This window comes from Equus przewalskii, chromosome 2, assembly GCF_037783145.1.
Source record: "Equus przewalskii isolate Varuska chromosome 2, EquPr2, whole genome shotgun sequence".
Classification (NCBI taxonomy): Eukaryota; Metazoa; Chordata; class Mammalia; order Perissodactyla; family Equidae; genus Equus; species Equus przewalskii.
This window is the reverse complement of record NC_091832.1, coordinates 51409366-51425811: the sequence shown is the minus strand read 5'-3', so window position 1 is coordinate 51425811 and position 16446 is coordinate 51409366. Positions and strand designations below refer to the sequence as shown.

General features: G+C 58.4%; 1 protein-coding gene across 4 annotated transcripts in view; it reads right to left on the bottom strand.

Moving 5' to 3' along the window:
• BMP1 (bone morphogenetic protein 1) overlaps nt 1–16446 on the bottom strand; it is a 39754-nt gene continuing 23308 nt past the window's right edge. For 3 of the 4 annotated variants that reach the window (XM_070611251.1, XM_070611253.1, XM_070611252.1), the window contains 11 exons: nt 15914–16030; nt 15510–15655; nt 15185–15380; nt 13712–13837; nt 12841–13001; nt 12260–12440; nt 8208–8333; nt 4984–5111; nt 4408–4621; nt 2566–2816; nt 1–721 (listed from right to left, as the gene is read on the bottom strand). In XM_070611251.1, the coding sequence (XP_070467352.1) occupies nt 587–721; nt 2566–2816; nt 4408–4621; nt 4984–5111; nt 8208–8333; nt 12260–12440; nt 12841–13001; nt 13712–13837; nt 15185–15380; nt 15510–15655; nt 15914–16030 (1781 nt within the window). In that variant the 3' untranslated portion in view covers nt 1–586. Of the gene's footprint in view, nt 722–2565; nt 2817–4407; nt 4622–4983; nt 5112–8207; nt 9001–12259; nt 12441–12840; nt 13002–13711; nt 13838–15184; nt 15381–15509; nt 15656–15913; nt 16031–16446 lie in introns of all 4 variants that reach the window. The other variant, XR_011537664.1, reaches the window with a different exon arrangement.

Sequence of the window (16446 nt, the reverse complement as noted above, 5' to 3'; positions counted from 1 at the left end):
CCGGCTGTAACACTTTCCGTTTATTGGCTGGGGTGCCCTGGGGTGGCTGACCAGCCACTGGGCCTGAGAGAAGCCCTGTCTTGTTTCCCCACCCCTTTCCTTGCACCTCCCCACCGCGGCTCCTGTGGGACATGTAGGGAAACTCATGCCCCAGGAAACAGGGGGAGGTGAGGGCTTAAAATAAAACCAAATCGAGGTTGGAGAAGGGTGGGAAACATCCGTTACAATGAAGATATGCCTCCAGCTATACACAATGCAGCTCAGAGAGATGGGCAGGGAAGGTGGGTGGGTCTTGCTGACAGACCCTCTCCCTACCAGCCAGGCCCCAGAGAGGAATGGCCACTTCAAGTGTCTCAGGGAAAGTTCTGGCTCCCTGGCCCTGGCCCCTCGCTCTGGTGGGGAAGTGGCTCACAGAGTCCAATTCCCCCGCCTCCTGAGCACAGCCTCACCTGGACCATTGGCCCTGCAGGTCCTGGTACCTGGGGGATGGGGACGGGGTGCCTGCCTTCTGCCCACCTCCCACTGTCCGGTCCAGGTGACCGAGGGCAGCGGGCCTCCCATCCCGACCCCTGTGTGAGGGCAGTGGTCACTTCCTGCTGTGCAGCGTGTCCTGGAACTTGGTGCTGGTGTACCGCAGGTGGAAGCCTTTTTTTGTGATGGTGTCATCTGAGTGGAATTTCACCAGGACAGAATCTCCCGCCGAGTACACCTCCTCGGGGGGCTGACAGAGGAAAGGGAGGGGCATGAGGCTGAGGACAGTGGCTGTGGGTGCTGTTTTCCCTCCCCAAGATCCCCTGCTCTAAGGAAGGCAGGGGCTCCAGACTTTCACCAGATTCCCCAGCCCCTTAAAGCAAGAGGAAGATTCTTGCTACCAGGAGTTGAATGGGGTAACTGGAGAAGGGGAGAAAGCAATGGGTAGAGGAGCTTAAGGTCAGAGTCACACTCCATTCTAAACCCAGTGCTGCTACTAACTAGTTAGCTGTGAGGTCTTAGCAAGGCACTGCCCATCTCTGGGCCTTACTTCCCTCCAGGGCAAACAGGAGCAAATGCCACCTGTTCTCCAAGCTGAGGAGGTGGGACAGCTGGGCCCCCAGCCCTGGACTCAGCCATTCCCCTCCCACCCTCCCCCAGTTCTGGCCATGGTCAGCTCCAGGTGATGCCCCTTCCAAGGCTCATGCAAGCCCCTCCTCCCCTCTCTGTGCAGCCCTCAGAGGAGAGCCACCGGCAGAGCATCAACACACAGACTCCCTGGCCCTCCAGGCGTAGAAAGAATCATTTCCCAGAACTTTCGGGACATTTCCAGCAACTATGCCAGGAAGCCCTGACAGGATTGGGTTCCTTCCCCAGGTCCCCTCCTGTTGGCTCCAGCCTGGTGGAAGTCTCTGGAAGAAGCCACCTGGGGACATCCGATTTGGTGTGTGACTCACTCGAATGTGTCAGAGCAAGGGAGTTACAAAGGGCAAAGTGGGGAGGAGGTGTTGGTAGCCAGGGGATTCCAGAGTGGCTGAACCAGGCAGGCAAGGGGGCTGTGTGCTCGCTTCCTGCCCTGCCTCCCCCTTCTCCAGCCTGTCCCAGTCCTGTCCAGTCCCTGCCATCCAACAAAGGCTGCTGCCCTGCAACTAAGGGCAGATTCGGTGGCCAACGTGGGTCCAGCAGCTGCCGCAGCTCTGGGGAAGTTTAACCTTTCCTGGGGCACCCAGGCTGCCCTGGAGCATGGCCATGAGAGGCAAAGGACCAGGGAGGCGATGGGAGGGTGGGGATGTCTGAGTGTGCATGAGTGTGAGTGCATGTGCAAAAGAGTGTGTGTGTGTGTAATGGGGGGAAGACAGTGTTCTCTGAAGGAGGAAAGGATTAAAAAAAAAAACAAAAGAAGAAAACAGAAGCCACAAGCTCTGACTAGGAGGAAAATAAATCCACCTTTGTGGTTTTCCTGTGGCCTTAGTTAAAATCTCATCAAGCAAATTTTTGCTAACTGTCTCTGAAAGTGCCATTTTATGGACCAAGAAAAATGCTCAGCATCTGCTTGGACAGCAGCACCAACAGCTTTGGGACCAGCTGGCCTCTCACCAAGAAGAGAAACTGGCGGTGGAAGAGATGAGGGTATTTTTACGGCTCAGCCAGAATGACGGGTTGCTGCAGCTCAGCTCAGGCCCCCGGTCCCTGGCTCTTGCCCCAACCTCCACCCCCACTCCAGGCCCTGGTGAGCTGCCTTGGGACTGAGGCAAGGGAACGATGGGGCAGGGGTAGCGCTATGCTCCTCCCCAGATGCCAGCTCCCCTGGAGGCCCAACCAAACTGGTGCTGAGCAGGCTTGGGTCAGGGCAGGGCCTGTCCCAGAAGCTATAGGGACCTCCGTGTCGGCCAAAAAGGACCAAGTCTCCTGGGTGGGGACAGCCCAGGACAGGGAGGGCCTCTGTGAGCAGCCACCTGCCACGCCAGGCCTCCCAGCTCCTGCAAGGGGCCAAGCACGTGCTGTCGTGCCCTTGCCAGCAGGGTGCCTCAAAGGCACTGCTGCCCTGGAGCCGGCCCTGCTGGGGCGCGGGGGGTGGGGGCGTGGGGGCCTCACCCCTGAGCCGCAGTAGCGCCCCAGTCTGGGGGCTGTGCTGTCGTAGCCGTCGAAGAGCTCCATGTAGTCATAGCCGCAGTCTGTTTCCTCCTCCACCTCGAAGGTCTGGAACACCAGCTCCACACCATAGCCCTCCTCGGCCACGATGACCCACTCACAGTCCACCCCACCGGGGTAGTTGTTGTCACCAAACTGGGCGTGGGAGTAAAGATCCTTGGTCTTCACCTCCGCCTGCACCTGGCCTCCACACTCTGCGGGGGGACGACAGGATCGGCCACCACTCCCCAAGCACAGCCGCCGGCCGGGCACCGCGCCCCCCACGCAAAACCCTCCTGACCAGATGGAGGCCCTGGGAGAGGGCCACACGGCTGGTGCTGGGGGGTTTGGCCCAGAACAAGTGCTCTGCTGCTCTGTCTCTGGGTCGATGCCCACAGGGCGAGAGACGCACCGGGCAGAAGCCGGCTCAGGCGAGGCGCCAAGGAGGGCCCGCTTGTCAAAAGAGGACGCTGCTAATTTGCCCCAGCTGATGGCTGTCATGAAAGAATGTGGGCCCTGCATTGCCACAGCATCCATTCTTAAGAGAGAAGACATACATCTAGATTTTATGTGAAAACCCCTGATTTTTAAATGTTGGCTCACATTTTTAAAAAACACAGTATGGGCCAAACATAGCAGGTCTGAGGGCCAGACGGAGTTCCGGGCCTCTAGTTTGTGCCCTTGTGTTGGGAGGGGCAAATGAGAGCACGTAGGGCAGGGCCACCAGCATCTACTCTCCTCCCGACACCCCCTGGCCTCTAGAACACCTGGTGTCACATCTCCCTGGAGTGAGTGGGGAGTGGGTGGGCCAGGGCCTGGGTGAGGGACTGAGTTGAAAGAGAGGAGGGGAGGCTGTGAACCTGTCAGTTCTGGGGACTCCCCAACAGGTGTCTCAAGACCCACAAGGAGCTGGTGCAGCCCCCAGCTGACCCCCTTGGTCTGGCAATCAAGGTCTCCCGGGACCAGGCTCCAGACTTTCTCTGCAGCTGCACACTTCCCACTTCACTGCTGTCCTAACACACCTACTGCTCCAGCCAAACTAAATGACGTGTGGTCACCTGTACATACACCCAGAGCTGCCCTGGGGTTGTGGCTGTGCTTGGGCTCCTCCCCTGCTGGAATGACCCTACCAACTCACACCCAGAACCAGGCCCTCATCATGCTCAGTCTCCTGCTGTAACTCTGTGCACGTCCTATCTCACTGGGGGACTGTGAGTCCCGGGGCAGGGAAGGGCGTGTGCCCCACTCACTGCCATGTGCCCCTCAGAGTCCTCTTGCCCAGCACCAGGGCTCAGTAAGTGGTCGTTGAATAAACGAACAAATGAAGGCAGAGGAAACCCCTCAAAGGCTGAGCTGTTGGTCTGCTTCACTCATTCTGTGACCCACACTCAGAACACTGCCTCACACGCGGTGCATGTTAATCAACACTGTAGAATGAAGGAACGAGTGCATTTTGGAAGTTGGAATGTGGGTGGGCTGCTGCACAGTTATGTGTCCTACCATTGGGGACTCCGGAGTGTCCCCTCCCTGTCCTGGGTTCCCCACCCCATTGTCTTTCATCACAGTCCCTAATCAGGGCTTCCCTCCCCCACCCTTCAGTGCTCTCTGCTCCCTGGGCCTGGCCCTCAGAACACACTGTCCCTCCACCCACGCCACGGGCTCCATCTGAGCCTTCACAAGTCCTTTGTAAATGCCCCTCCCTGAGCCCAGGGCCTGCTTGTGAGACCAGGATCAGCAGATGCCTCCAGGACAAATGAAAGCATGGGGGCACCAACCGCCTGGCACCTGGCCTGAGGCAGGTCTCACCTGTGGAGTGTGACGCCTGGAAGCCCTTCCGCTGGACGGAGTTGTCGGAGTAGAAGCGCAGGAACATGCGGCTGCCCGTGGCCAGGATGGGCTCCGGCTTCTTGCTCCCACAGAAGCGGCCCAGGATATCAGCCTTGGCGTCACGTCCGTCATACACTTCCAGGTGGTCGTAGGCACACTCAGGCTGGGACTCGATGTCCATCTCCGTGAAGGTCTGGAGGGCATGCGGGAGGAGAGCAAATTAGGAACGTGGCTGGGGGGCAGGCAGGGTTGGAGGCAGGGTGCCAACTGGGAGTGGCACTGCTGGCGGACGGCAGTGAGGGAGGACCCGAGAGTGGGGCAATGGCCGGCGCCTTGCCACTGCACACTGGGAAAGGGCCTCTGTCCAGACCAGACTTGGGATTCTCAAAGGGATGGCAGCCCCAGGGCTCAGCCAGGCCACCAGCCTGCTGCCTGCATGGCTCTGGGCAGTGCCTCTGAGGGACACAGGGCTGCAAAGCTGACAGGAAGCAGGTGATGGCCAGATGGCATGGAGGAGCAGGGGCGCCTGGGCAGCCTGCAGAATGGGCATCTTACCAGCTTGACCCGGTGTCCAGGGGTGCTGGAGATGGCCCAGGTACACTCCTTCTTGCTGGGATATTTGTCAGGCCAGTTGGGGCTGGTGATGGTACCGCTGGTGGATGTTACCTTGTGGTCACAGCCGGCTATGGGGAGGCGAGTGAGGGGAGGGGATCAGCAGGGACCCCAGTGCTCCAGTGCCCCCTGTGAAGAAAGGAAGCAAGCCCTCCCTCCCGTCCTCCCCGTTTCTTCTTTCTCTTGCCCCCCACTTAAAAATGGACTGAAGGCATACATTACTTCTTTTCAATTCAGTTACCCACCCTGGGGGAATCTTGCTGCTTGGTTCCAAGCTAAACCCCACCTGGAAGCATCCATGGAAGTGGCCCTCCCAGGCGCCCCGTGTAGACCCCTGGCCACACCACCTCTGCCCTCCGTGATGCTGTCAGCCCCTGCCCCCTCGCCACGCCTCCATGTTCACAGAGGACTTTGGCACCTGACTCCGTTCTCTCCACCCGACTCCTGCTACCATCCTAGGTGACGTCAAAAAACACACTGGCCTCTAGGCCCCTGACCTTCTCAGCTCTGTGGTCCTCATCTCCCCCCTCTCAAGGCACACTCGCTCATGACCTACCCTAGGCTTCCCCATCGCCCACCGTTTCTCCATCTACACCCTCTCTGTGGCCCCTCCCGTTCTTCCAGGATGCTCCAGCCCTTGCTTTCCCTTCAATGCTTCTCCAACTTTAGAGAGGCCTCCACGGCCTCCATCCTTCGGTCTCTCCCAATATGTCCTCCTTGGTTAACTTAACCTGCATCCCCCTCCAGCTGGACTACGTGGCTGATCACCCCGACTGCCATCAACACTCAGGGCTTCTACTGCACCACCTTGGAAAACCCCACCCATGGTTCCCAACTGCCGCTGGGCCCCAAACCACTTGATCGCTAGGATTTGGCCAGCCCTGGCTCCATCTCTCACCTCCTCAGCAACAGTTCCAAGCCTTCAGGCCTCTCCTCAGTTCCCAGTCCCTCCCTCCCAGCAGACCACCTCACTTCCTGCCTACCTGAGGAAATCAGGGCCTCAAATATGAACCACCTCAACTTCCTGACCCTTACTTGCAAATCGCCTTCCCTGCCTCCCCCTTCCCTCCTTTCCTGTCTCAGAGAAGGTGTCCCTCCTCTCTGGCAGGAATGGATTTTCCTTCTGTGATCTAGAGCTCATTGCCGCCCGCCACCTGGGGACCCTTGTACCACAAATTGCCACCCTCACTCTCTGACAGCCCTGCAAGTCCATGAGCCTTCCCAAGCTTTGCCCATCCTCAAACAGCTCTCCCATGGCCCTACGTCCCCTCCAGCTGCCGCCCACCCTCTCTCCTTTTCTTCTCTGCTAACCTTCAAGATAAACCTGCTACTACCACATTCTCACTACTTATGGCTCCTTGATCCACTGCAATCTGCCTTCTGCCTCTGAAGTGTGCCCTCACAAACTCAAGTTTAAAAGCCAATGCTCATTATTCATTCTCATCCAATCTGACAGGTCCCTCCAGAAGTGGGCAGCCAGTGCACTGCAGGACTGGGAGGAGAAGGGGATGGGTGGGGTGCAGGCTGCCCTGCTGTGCCTATAGGCAGAGACTCACAGGACAGATGCGCAGTCACGAGGACCCAGAGAGGGGCAGCGCCTGTGCAGGCGCCGGGTGGCCCCAGGAGGGCAGGTCAAGCTCTTGGCCCTCCACATTTGACCTCTTTCCATTACCAACCTGCCCTTCCCCACGTGCGTGCTCACTGCCTCCCCATCTCTACACTGGGCGCCCACACCCTCTAATTTCTTCTCCCACATGCACTTCTCCCCCTACCTAGACTGCAGCCTCCTTGGGAGCAGAGGGACTCCGCTCGTGAATCTCCTACAGGGCTTGGCCCAGAGTGGCCTCCTCTGCAGGGGTTCAGGAAATACTGATTCATAATTAGCCTCGCACTTGAATAAGGAAGCATGAGGGCTTCTAAAGTTAATTGGAGCTGGGTACAGGCCATTTTCCCAATGAGTTCAAACCCCCCCGGGCCATCCTGTTGCTGTGGATGCTGAGGGTTCCCTAGCAAAACCCTTTTTGCTGCAGAGAGAACAGAGATGGGATGCAGTTAGTCAGCATCAGAGTAAGGTACCCTCTGGCAAAAAGATGCAGGGGAGCCTGAGCAGTGGGGTTGGAAGCCCTTGAGTGTCCACTGGGTGACTGTCGAGGGCTTCAATTCTGCTTATTCCGGAAAGCAGGTCATCTGTTCACAGCTTGGCTGTCTACCTGGTCATGGCGAGAAGAGGCATGTGTACTGTGCTAAGCGCTCAGAGCAAGGCCTATAAACCTCAGTCCCTGCAAAGTAGGGCCATTGTCATCATCTCATAAGTGAGAAGACTGAAGCTCAGAGAGGTGAAGCGACTCACCCAACGTTACACAGACACTCAGTGGCAGAGGCGTGTCTGCGTTCTGTGCTGGGATAGTGTGTCCCCAGTGGCAGGGGCCACAGTGGATTGAACGACTTGGAGCAGGACAGTGTTGTAGGGTGTCAGCAATGACACGAGAGCTGTTCTCCAATATCTGCAGGGTTCCAGTGTCAGGGAGGCAGTGGCCCTGTTCTGAGTCTCCCTGGGTGTCAGAAGTGTGACCAATAAAGGTGACACACAGGATCATGCCTGCTATGAGCCAGGTACTGCTTGGAGCACTTCAGAGTGCCCCACGCCCCATGAGCTGGGTGCTGTCCCCATCTACACATTACACCGGAGCAAACTGAGGCGCAGGGAGAGGAAGTGTTTGCTCGAGGGCGCACAACTAACAAGCGGCAGGGCTGGGCCGGCAGCCTGGTTTCAGTGCCCGTGCTCTTAACTGCTGTCCCATCCTGCCTCTGCCAGAAGGAGCTCTCACAGAGAGGAAGACTTGGGCACGGATTTTAAGAAGCACTAACCACCAGAACAGCCTAAAAATGGAGTCTGGGGGCAGCTGTGGGCTTCTCCTCTCCTGACACGGGCTAGGAGAGCCCACAAGTGCGTGCGGCTTGGCTACTGCTGGTGCGGGGGAGTGATATATACCCAGTGGGAGGCAAAACAGCGTGGCCTCAGAGGTCACTCAGCGCCTTGAGCCTGAACTGAGGCGATGGAGACGCACAGCCTCCGTCCCCGAGCCCCTGGCCCCTGTCTGCGGCGGCGGCGTGAGGCTGGGTCTATGGCCCGGGGCCTGAGGCCGTGGGCTCTGGGCAGCGCTCACCTTCCTTGCAGTCGTGTTTGTTGTCATGGAGGACAAAGCCGCTGCGACACTGGCACTCGTAGCTGCCGAAGGTGTTGACGCAGTCCTGCTGACAGCCGCCATTGTCCTTAGAGCACTCGTCCTTGTCTGCAGGGGGAGCAAACAAGGGCAGAACCGGGTCTGTGCAGGGCTGAGGTGGGGTGGTCACTCCAGGGAGGCCAGGCTGGGCTTCCTCCCCCCGGGGGGCTGGGTGGGGAGGGGAGGCCAAGGCGACGGTGGGGGTCCGGGGCACTGCATCAAGCGGAGCCGGCTGAAGGGCCCAGCTGTGGGGAGAGAAAGTAGAAGTGGATGGAGGGTGGGCTGGGGTCCAGAGCTGACCAGCATGGGAAACCTCTACCATTACCTGCTTACTGGACAGACGGACAAGTGGAAAAACAGACACACGGACAAGCAGACTGCAAGAGAAAGGAGCAGGACGCAGGGGTCCCTCTTTTACTTCACAACAGGAAATGTCACAGACACCATCAAAATGGGAGAGGGTCGGGGGCGGGGATGGTCCCCTATCCACGTGGGGGACGGGGGAAGAGGAGAGCACCAGTTCTGTCCGGCCAGGAAGCAGGCCGGAATGGCAGAGTGGAGGTGGGGGGTGGGTGGGCACGAAGCCCCCATCCCATTCCGTCCAAGGTGAGGTTCCTGAGTAACAAAGGGTCCGGGAGGCCTGGCAGGCCTCACTGGGGGGTCCGGTTTCTTTTCTGCACTCGGAATTTGAGCTGATGGGGGCGTCCCCGAGGGGGCTGCAGAGCCGGCCTCTTTTCTGAAATGAGAGAGAGAGAAGAAGAAAAGGGTCCAAGGGGTGGGGTGGAGGGCAGGGACCAGGGACGGGGAGCAGGTGAAAACCAGACCCAGGGCCTCAAGGCAGATCCACAGGGCGGGGCAGAAGGCAGCGGGACATGCATGCAGGACGGCCATGTCCAGTGCAGCCAGGCCATGGAGGGGTAGCAGGTGGGAGGAGGCACAGCGACAGGGGACGGATGGGGAGAAAGCTTGTGGCGGGCAGAAGGCCTGGAGGGGTGCACGGAGGCCGGTGCACTGAGGAGGGAGAGAAACAGTCTTCATGGAAAGGATGGGCCTTGGGGAGAGCTCTGCTCTCGTCATTCTGGCTACTGCAGCCATAGTGTATTAGACACAGACACACACTCACACCAACACACCCACAGACACAGCATCCCCTCGTGGATGTACTGTGGTCCCAACACGGCAGCACAGACACTGACCCCCAGATACACACATACACGAGCATAGGATACACACCACCCCCTCACACACAAATACACAGGCAGAAACACAGATACACACACACGCATCATCAGCCAACTGTGTACACAAGAGATACACACTACTTGCTTACTCCCACATGTGCGTGAGGAAGCAAGCACAAGTACAAACACACAAGCACAGCTGCACTAGCAGGCACTCAGGGACTCACACACGGGGACAGACAAAGGCACACATGAACACAGAGACCACAGCTTGTCAGCAGACCCGTGGACGCAAGCATGCCCATGCATGCAGTGCTCATGTTCTGGTGGACGCGCACAGGCACTCTCCCGTGAACAAACATGTGCACTGACACACAGAGAGACACAGTCACAGGCATGTGTATGTCACACCTACATATCCTCCAGTCTGTCCATGGTCACTCTGGGGCCATGTGCCTGGCACAGAGGCAGGCATGCAGGGAGGGTGTGTGGACCAAACAGACACCCAGAATCCCAGAGAGGAGCTGCGAGGTAGAGGGACACCTGCTGGCTTCCAAATGGTCAGATAGGGTGTGTGACAGGGGGCCCTGTTTCTGTTCTCCATCAGGAGAGGGACCCGAGGGCTGGAGTACTGGGTCCCAGAAGGCCTTGCTTCTCCAATCCATTCTCCAGCGAGCCAGACCCCTTGGAGCCCACAGGAACCCCGAGCCAAGAGGAGGAGTCCCCAAGGCCCTCCCAGGGCTCCTTCTCAGTTAGAGCATCCCAGGGGACCCTGACTGAGGGGCCCGGGGAAGCTGCCTTTGCACTAGCCCTGCAGGAAAGTGGAGGTGAAGGCCACCCTACAACCCATCCTGGGGTTCCCCAAGGAACTCGCTGGTGACCATGCTGCGACGTTCAGGCATCCCAGCTCACAGACTTAGCAAAAATTTCCCTAAAATGTTTGGACCCCCATGCCTTCCTTGTATCTGCACCCTAAATACCTAGTACAGTGCCTGGCACATAGTAGGGCAAAAGAAAGACTTGCCCAGTGAACGAATGAGGGAGGAAGTGAATGGCTGGATGAAGGCATGGGAGGAACGCGAGGCCTGCGGAATGCCTGCTTTCGCGTCCCGGCTCCGGCTCCGGCGCGGGGAGGGGTGGGAGTGGGCAGCCTCACCTGGGAGCCAGGGGCGCAGGGGCAGGAGGGGCAGGAGCAGGGGGTAGATACGGGCCCCAACAAGGAGATGGCACTCACCCTCCAGTGCCAAATGCCCCAGAAGGTGGCTGGGGTCAGACTGAAGGTCTTCATGCTCTTTCTTCTCTTTCTTGGCTTAGGGTCTCCTCGTTGGGTGTCCCAAAAGTCCAAAGAGCCCCCTCCAGGGGGCCAGAGTCAGCTGCCCCACGCCCTGAGGGCTGAACCTTGATGCCCACCGGTGAGCGTCCTCTGCAGGTTTCTCGTGCGATGGGGCAATGTATGTGTGTGTGTGTGTGCAGGTGTGCACATGTATGTATGCATCTCTGTGCAGGGCTGGGGCTGGGGTAGGCACAGTGTCATGCCAGGGCAGGGCAGTAACTGTGGGTGGAGAGCCCCGGGCTCTAAGCCTGACAGATGTGGTGTCGGTTCCCCCCCCCCCAAGACTGGAGCAACAGAAGGGTAGGAAGAGACGAGAGTAAGCAGGTAATGGTCCTCCAGGGGCCAAGCCCACCCCTGAGTAGGGGCTGCATCCCCTCAGCCCTGTGGCAAGCACCTCATGGGAGCTCCAGGCGGCACAGGGAAGGGGACTCGCGCGGCAAGGGGAGGGTCTCAGCAAGCAGCTGGCAGGGGCTGGGGCACTTTAAGCAGAGCAGGGTGGCCGGCAGTGCCAAGCAGGGAACCAGTGCACAGGGGCAGTGCATGGCATCCAGGTGGGGCAGGCAGGGGTGCAGGGCGGCCACAGAGGGCTCGAGGATGCAGGACCCTGGGCAAAGGAGGGGAGAAGGAAGGCAGCGGGACTCGGCTGTGGGCTTCCTGCCGCCCCATGCCCAGCCCACCAGGCTGCTGGGGTGACCATCCCTGGGCCACTCCCCCACAAAACCATCTCCTCCAGCCAGCCCACTCTCCCCCACACTCGATTCCATAGAGCTCCTGCCCTGTGTTGCCTGTGTCCTGGGTCCTGCTGCCTGTGGGAAACCAGCAGCTGCCTCCCAGCCCAGCCCAGGGCCAAGAACTGAGGGATTACTAAAGCAGTGGGGAGGTCCAGCTCAGAGAGGATGGGCAAAGGACTGCTGACTACCATTTCAGCCACCTGAAGATGGGGCCATCAAAGGGACTCGACCTTACACAGGGCAGCTCTCAACAGACATGTGCTGGTTGGACGTGCACAGAAGCTTTGGTGCTGGAGGGGGCTCCTCATCTTTTCTGAAGGGGCTGGCATGAACTCGTCTGGCATTTGCAGGGTCTGATCAGAGATCGGCCGCTGCCAGAAAATTTGCCCCACAAAGTCCCATGCAAACACCTTGCTCTTCTGCGCACCCCGTGTTCTCCAGCCCCACTGAACTAACTCCCTGTTCCAGGGCCTGCCCTCGCTCAGGCCTTGGTTCGCTCAGCTCCTGATGCCTGGAACGCCCTCTCCCTTCATTTCTGCATGCCTATGTCCTGCCTGGTCTCAGGCCAGCTCCCACGTAGCCCTGAGGGTTCAGGAATTTTAGGGTTCAGAAGCGCAGGCTGGTCTGGTGGTGGAAAGCTAGTGGGGAGAGCAGGTGACAGACCCTGCTGGCTGGCACCAGAGGGACTGAGGAGTGCAGGGTGCAGCGGCAGGGAGGAGGGGAGGCTGGGCTTGGAGCTTCTGAGGTTACCTGAGAAGAAGTGAGCCTTGAAGCCCTTTTTGGAGACTGTGTTGTCTGACTTGAACTCCACGCGCATGTTGTTGTACTGGGAGGTGATGACCTCGGGCTTCTCAGAGCCACAGAACTTGCCGTGCAGCTTGGAGTCGGCCGTGAGCCCACTGCGCACCTCCACGAAGTCGTACTTGCACACCTGCCAGGCAGCGCAGCTCCAGGCCCACCTCCTCCAGGAAGCCTCTCCTGAACGCCCCCCACCCTCCAGGCTCCCTGTTGGTGAGCCCTTTTGCCCTCAGTTACCCACTTTACCAAATCTAACAATTCAAAAAGGTGCCACTCTGCCCTCATCCCCACACAAGCCCCAAGCCTGCCTCACTCCACAGGCTTCCCAGCCCGACTTCCTTCATTCCCACAGGCTGGGCTCTCCCTGGCCTTCAAGGCCCTCCTCCCTGAGCCTCCCCTGCTTCCTGGAGTTGGAGCAGTCTCTCCTCTTTACAATCTGTGAGTGTTTCTTTCAGAGGGCAGGAAGCCAGCACAGAGCCATGCTCCAGCCCTCAGGCTGTGCTGCGTGCTCTCAGCCCCAGGCAGGCACTCACGTCGTTGCCCTCGGTCTCGAAGAAGTCAAACTGCAGGGAGATGCGGTACTGGGTGGGGGCCACCAGCTGCCAGATGCAGTTCTTGTTGGGGGGGTACTCCTTGGGCCAGCCTGGGCTGGTGATGGAGCCGTTGAGCTTGGTGAGGAATCCACCGCAGGCAGCTGGGGGGACAAAGGAAGTGGCGTCATCTGCCAGGAGGCCCCACTCTGGGCAAGGGCAGGAGACTAGGCTGGGTGCGCTGAGGAGGAGATGGGGATTTATGGGTTCCCTGCAGCCCCGGGGCTGAGGCTGGCCTCTCAGGGATGGAAGGAAAGGAGGCATCTTCAGAGCGCGAGGAGCTGAGTTGTATGTGCGGCCACTTCTATGACCTCTGCTAGAAAACGGGCCAGGGCATCTGCTGAGAGGGAGTGGGGAGGGAGGCGCTCAAGGACGGCAGGCCAGTGGGCAGTGAGGCCTGGGAGGCACAGAGAGGGAGCTGCTCAGAGGTGAGCAGAGAGAAGCAGTGCAGCAAGATGAGGCTGAGCTGGAGGCAGCTGACCAGGGAGAGCATCTCCAGCATCTCCAGAACAGGCACAGGGAGAGGCCGAGAACAACAGACTCTGAAATGTCCATCATGACCTCTGGTGGGTGATGATGATCAGCAGGTCAAGATCAGCATTTAAACAGCATAAGAATAAGAAGGAACAAAAAACCAGAGTGCACACACCTGATAACAGTGTGTTCTGGGGGACTGAAACATAAAACATGCCCCTTATCCTCCACGGGGGACAGTGCATGGGAATCCTAGTTCTCCAGGAGGGTCTGTCCAAGGGCATCAAGATCTCGCGGGAGGGCCTGGGCAGGGGAGCAAAAGCCCCCAGGGGATGCTCACCCTCGCAGCGGCGCTTGTCGGGGGCCAGCTCGTAGCCAGGGTCGCAGCTGCACTTGTAGCTGCCCAGCGTGTTGAGGCAGCGCTGCTCACAGCCGCCGCGGTTGGGCCGAGAGCACTCATCCACCTCTGCCAGTGGGAGGGACGGGGTCAGGGACTCCCAGGCCACGGCCTGAGTCCCTTCCTGCCCTCTGCTTGAGAGTCAAGTCCAGGGTCCCTCAGGCTTCCTGTGACCACCCCATGCCCATTCCAGGGAGAAGTCAGCTGGGAGCCTCACTTGTCCACTCAGCTCTGGGGCCGTGGGCCTTCCTGCCTCCCCCAGCCCTCCATGGCTGCTCAGAACCCCACCAGCTCCCCAGGGGGTCATACTTGTGAGAGCCCCCAAGGGATAGGAGTGACCTAAAGTAGGGGACAGAGCCACCCTTCTGACCACACTGGCTGGGCTGGTGGCCACCACCATTTACTGGTGACTCACGCATGCCATCCCCCAGCTAAGCACCACTCTCTCACTTCTCCTTCCACCCTCGCATGAGACATGTGATGGAGGTGCTGCTGCCATCCCACTTACAGACGAGGAAACACGGGCCAGGCAGGACACCCTGCCCAGGTCACCCCACCACAGATGCCCAGGCTGCCTGGCTTCCTGCCGGGCCTGCGGCACGCCCTGCCTCCGCACCTCATCAGCATTTCTTCCGTACAAACTTTTGGACTTTCCGACAACTCCTGAACTGTTATTTCAAATCCATAGTTGAGCACCTATCATGTGTCAGCTACTTTTATATAAATGTGTCGTTTACTCAATAAAGGATGCAGGTTTTCAATGGAGTTGACTTTTTCTTCCCAGTTAGGCCATAAATTCAAGGGCAGGGCACCAGGGCCTAGGCTTCCCTCGTAGACTCTCTGTGTTGAATGAGTGAATGAAGAAGGAATGGAACCATCGCAGCGCTCTGCGCAATAGCCAAGATGTGGAAGCAGCCTAAATGTCCACGAATGGATGAGGATAAAGGACATGCGGTGTCTACCCATAATGGAATACTATTCAGCCTTCAAGAAGAAGGAAACTCTGCCATATGTGACAACATGGATGAATCTTAAGGACACTATGTTAAGTAAAATAAGCCAGTCACGGAAAGATAAATTCTACATGATTCTATTTACGTGAGATATCTAAAATGGTCAAATTCGCAGAAATAGTGAACAGTAGTTGCCAGGGGCTGGGGGAGGGGAAATGGGGAGCTAGTCTCCGGGTGTCAAGTTTCAATCAAGCAAGATGAATAAGCTCTAGAGACCTGCGGTGCAGCACTGTGCCTACGGTCAGCAGCACTGGGTTACACACTTAAAAATGTGCTCAGAGGCTACATCTCACGCTAAGTGTTCTTAACACAACGAGATAAAATTAAAAAAATTAAAAGAAGGCATAAAGGAGATAGACTGGCCAAGGGTGTGGGTGGGGTGGGGGAACAGGGAAGGAGGCACCTTTGAAAAAGTTGACGGCGAAGCCAGCTTTGTTAATGGATCCGTCAGAGACGAACTTGAGCCAGAGGCGGCTGGACGTGCTCTTGATGTCGTCTGGCCTCTCGTAGCCACAGTAGCGCCCGATGAGGGGACTGCCCTCACTGTGCCCGTCGCGCACCTCCAGGTAGTCGTAGGCACAGCTGTCATGGCGCTCGATCTGAGGGCCGGGGCTCCGTCAGCGGGAGGAGATCTGGCTGCGGGGATCCAGCGCCCGAAAGCCCACAGAGGCGGGCCTTCCTGGGGCAAGCGGGCATTAAAGCCTCGGGTCCCAGGGTCTCTGACCTACCTCAAAGGACTGGAAGGTGAGGCCCACATGGAAGCCCTCGGACACCTGAATCCGCCAGACGCAGACTTTGCTGGGCCGGTAATCGTCCGGGTAATTGGGCGACTGGATGTGGCCGTTGTCCTTTTTCACATCTCCCCCGCAGATGGCTTTGGGGACACAGGGTGGGGTGGGAAAAAGGGGAAGTTGGTCAGAATGCTCTGCCTGCTGGAGAACCCCTCTGCCCTGTCCTTCAGCCCCTCCCACATCCCTCCAGCTTCCCAGTGCCCCCACCTCCGCCCTGGCCAAACCCACCAGATCTTTGCTTCCTCCCTGTGGGCCCTCAACCTCGCCCCCGGGGTGCCCAGAGGTAGTGGTTCCAGGGTGCACAGGGATGTCGTATCTGACTCCTCCCCCATCCTCAGTACCTTCATAGACTGCAAAGAAGCCCTTCCCGACCCAGTTGCTGCTGCTGCGGAATTCAACCCAGAGGCGGCTGTCAGTGGAGACGACAGGCTCGGGGAGTTTGGCCCCACAGAAGCGGCCTGCGCAGATGATGTGGACAGAGGGGCCGTGAGGCCTGGAGTGAACCCCTCTCCCCTTCTTGTACCAGGGTTGTACCTCCAGGAAGCCCGCCCCCGTCTCTGGGGGACTTGGGGGTTCTGGCCCTGGTCTGCGACTGGCACACACTCCTAGGACCACACGCCTTCCAGTCGGCCTGGTCCAAACTCCAGCTTGGCCTCAAAGAGCCAGAGAGCACTTCTAGAGCATTTCATGCCCTTGAGGGACAGGACATAAGTCTGTTTCTGGGACAAAAGGTGACTCCTCACAATAACTAACTGTACGTGTGTTTTATTTACTTTTTAAAAAGAGCCTATTACTAACATTACTTATCTTTTCTTATTTGATCTCCATGCAAACAAGTAATAACCAAGAACAAACAGCTTTCTTTGTATATTAC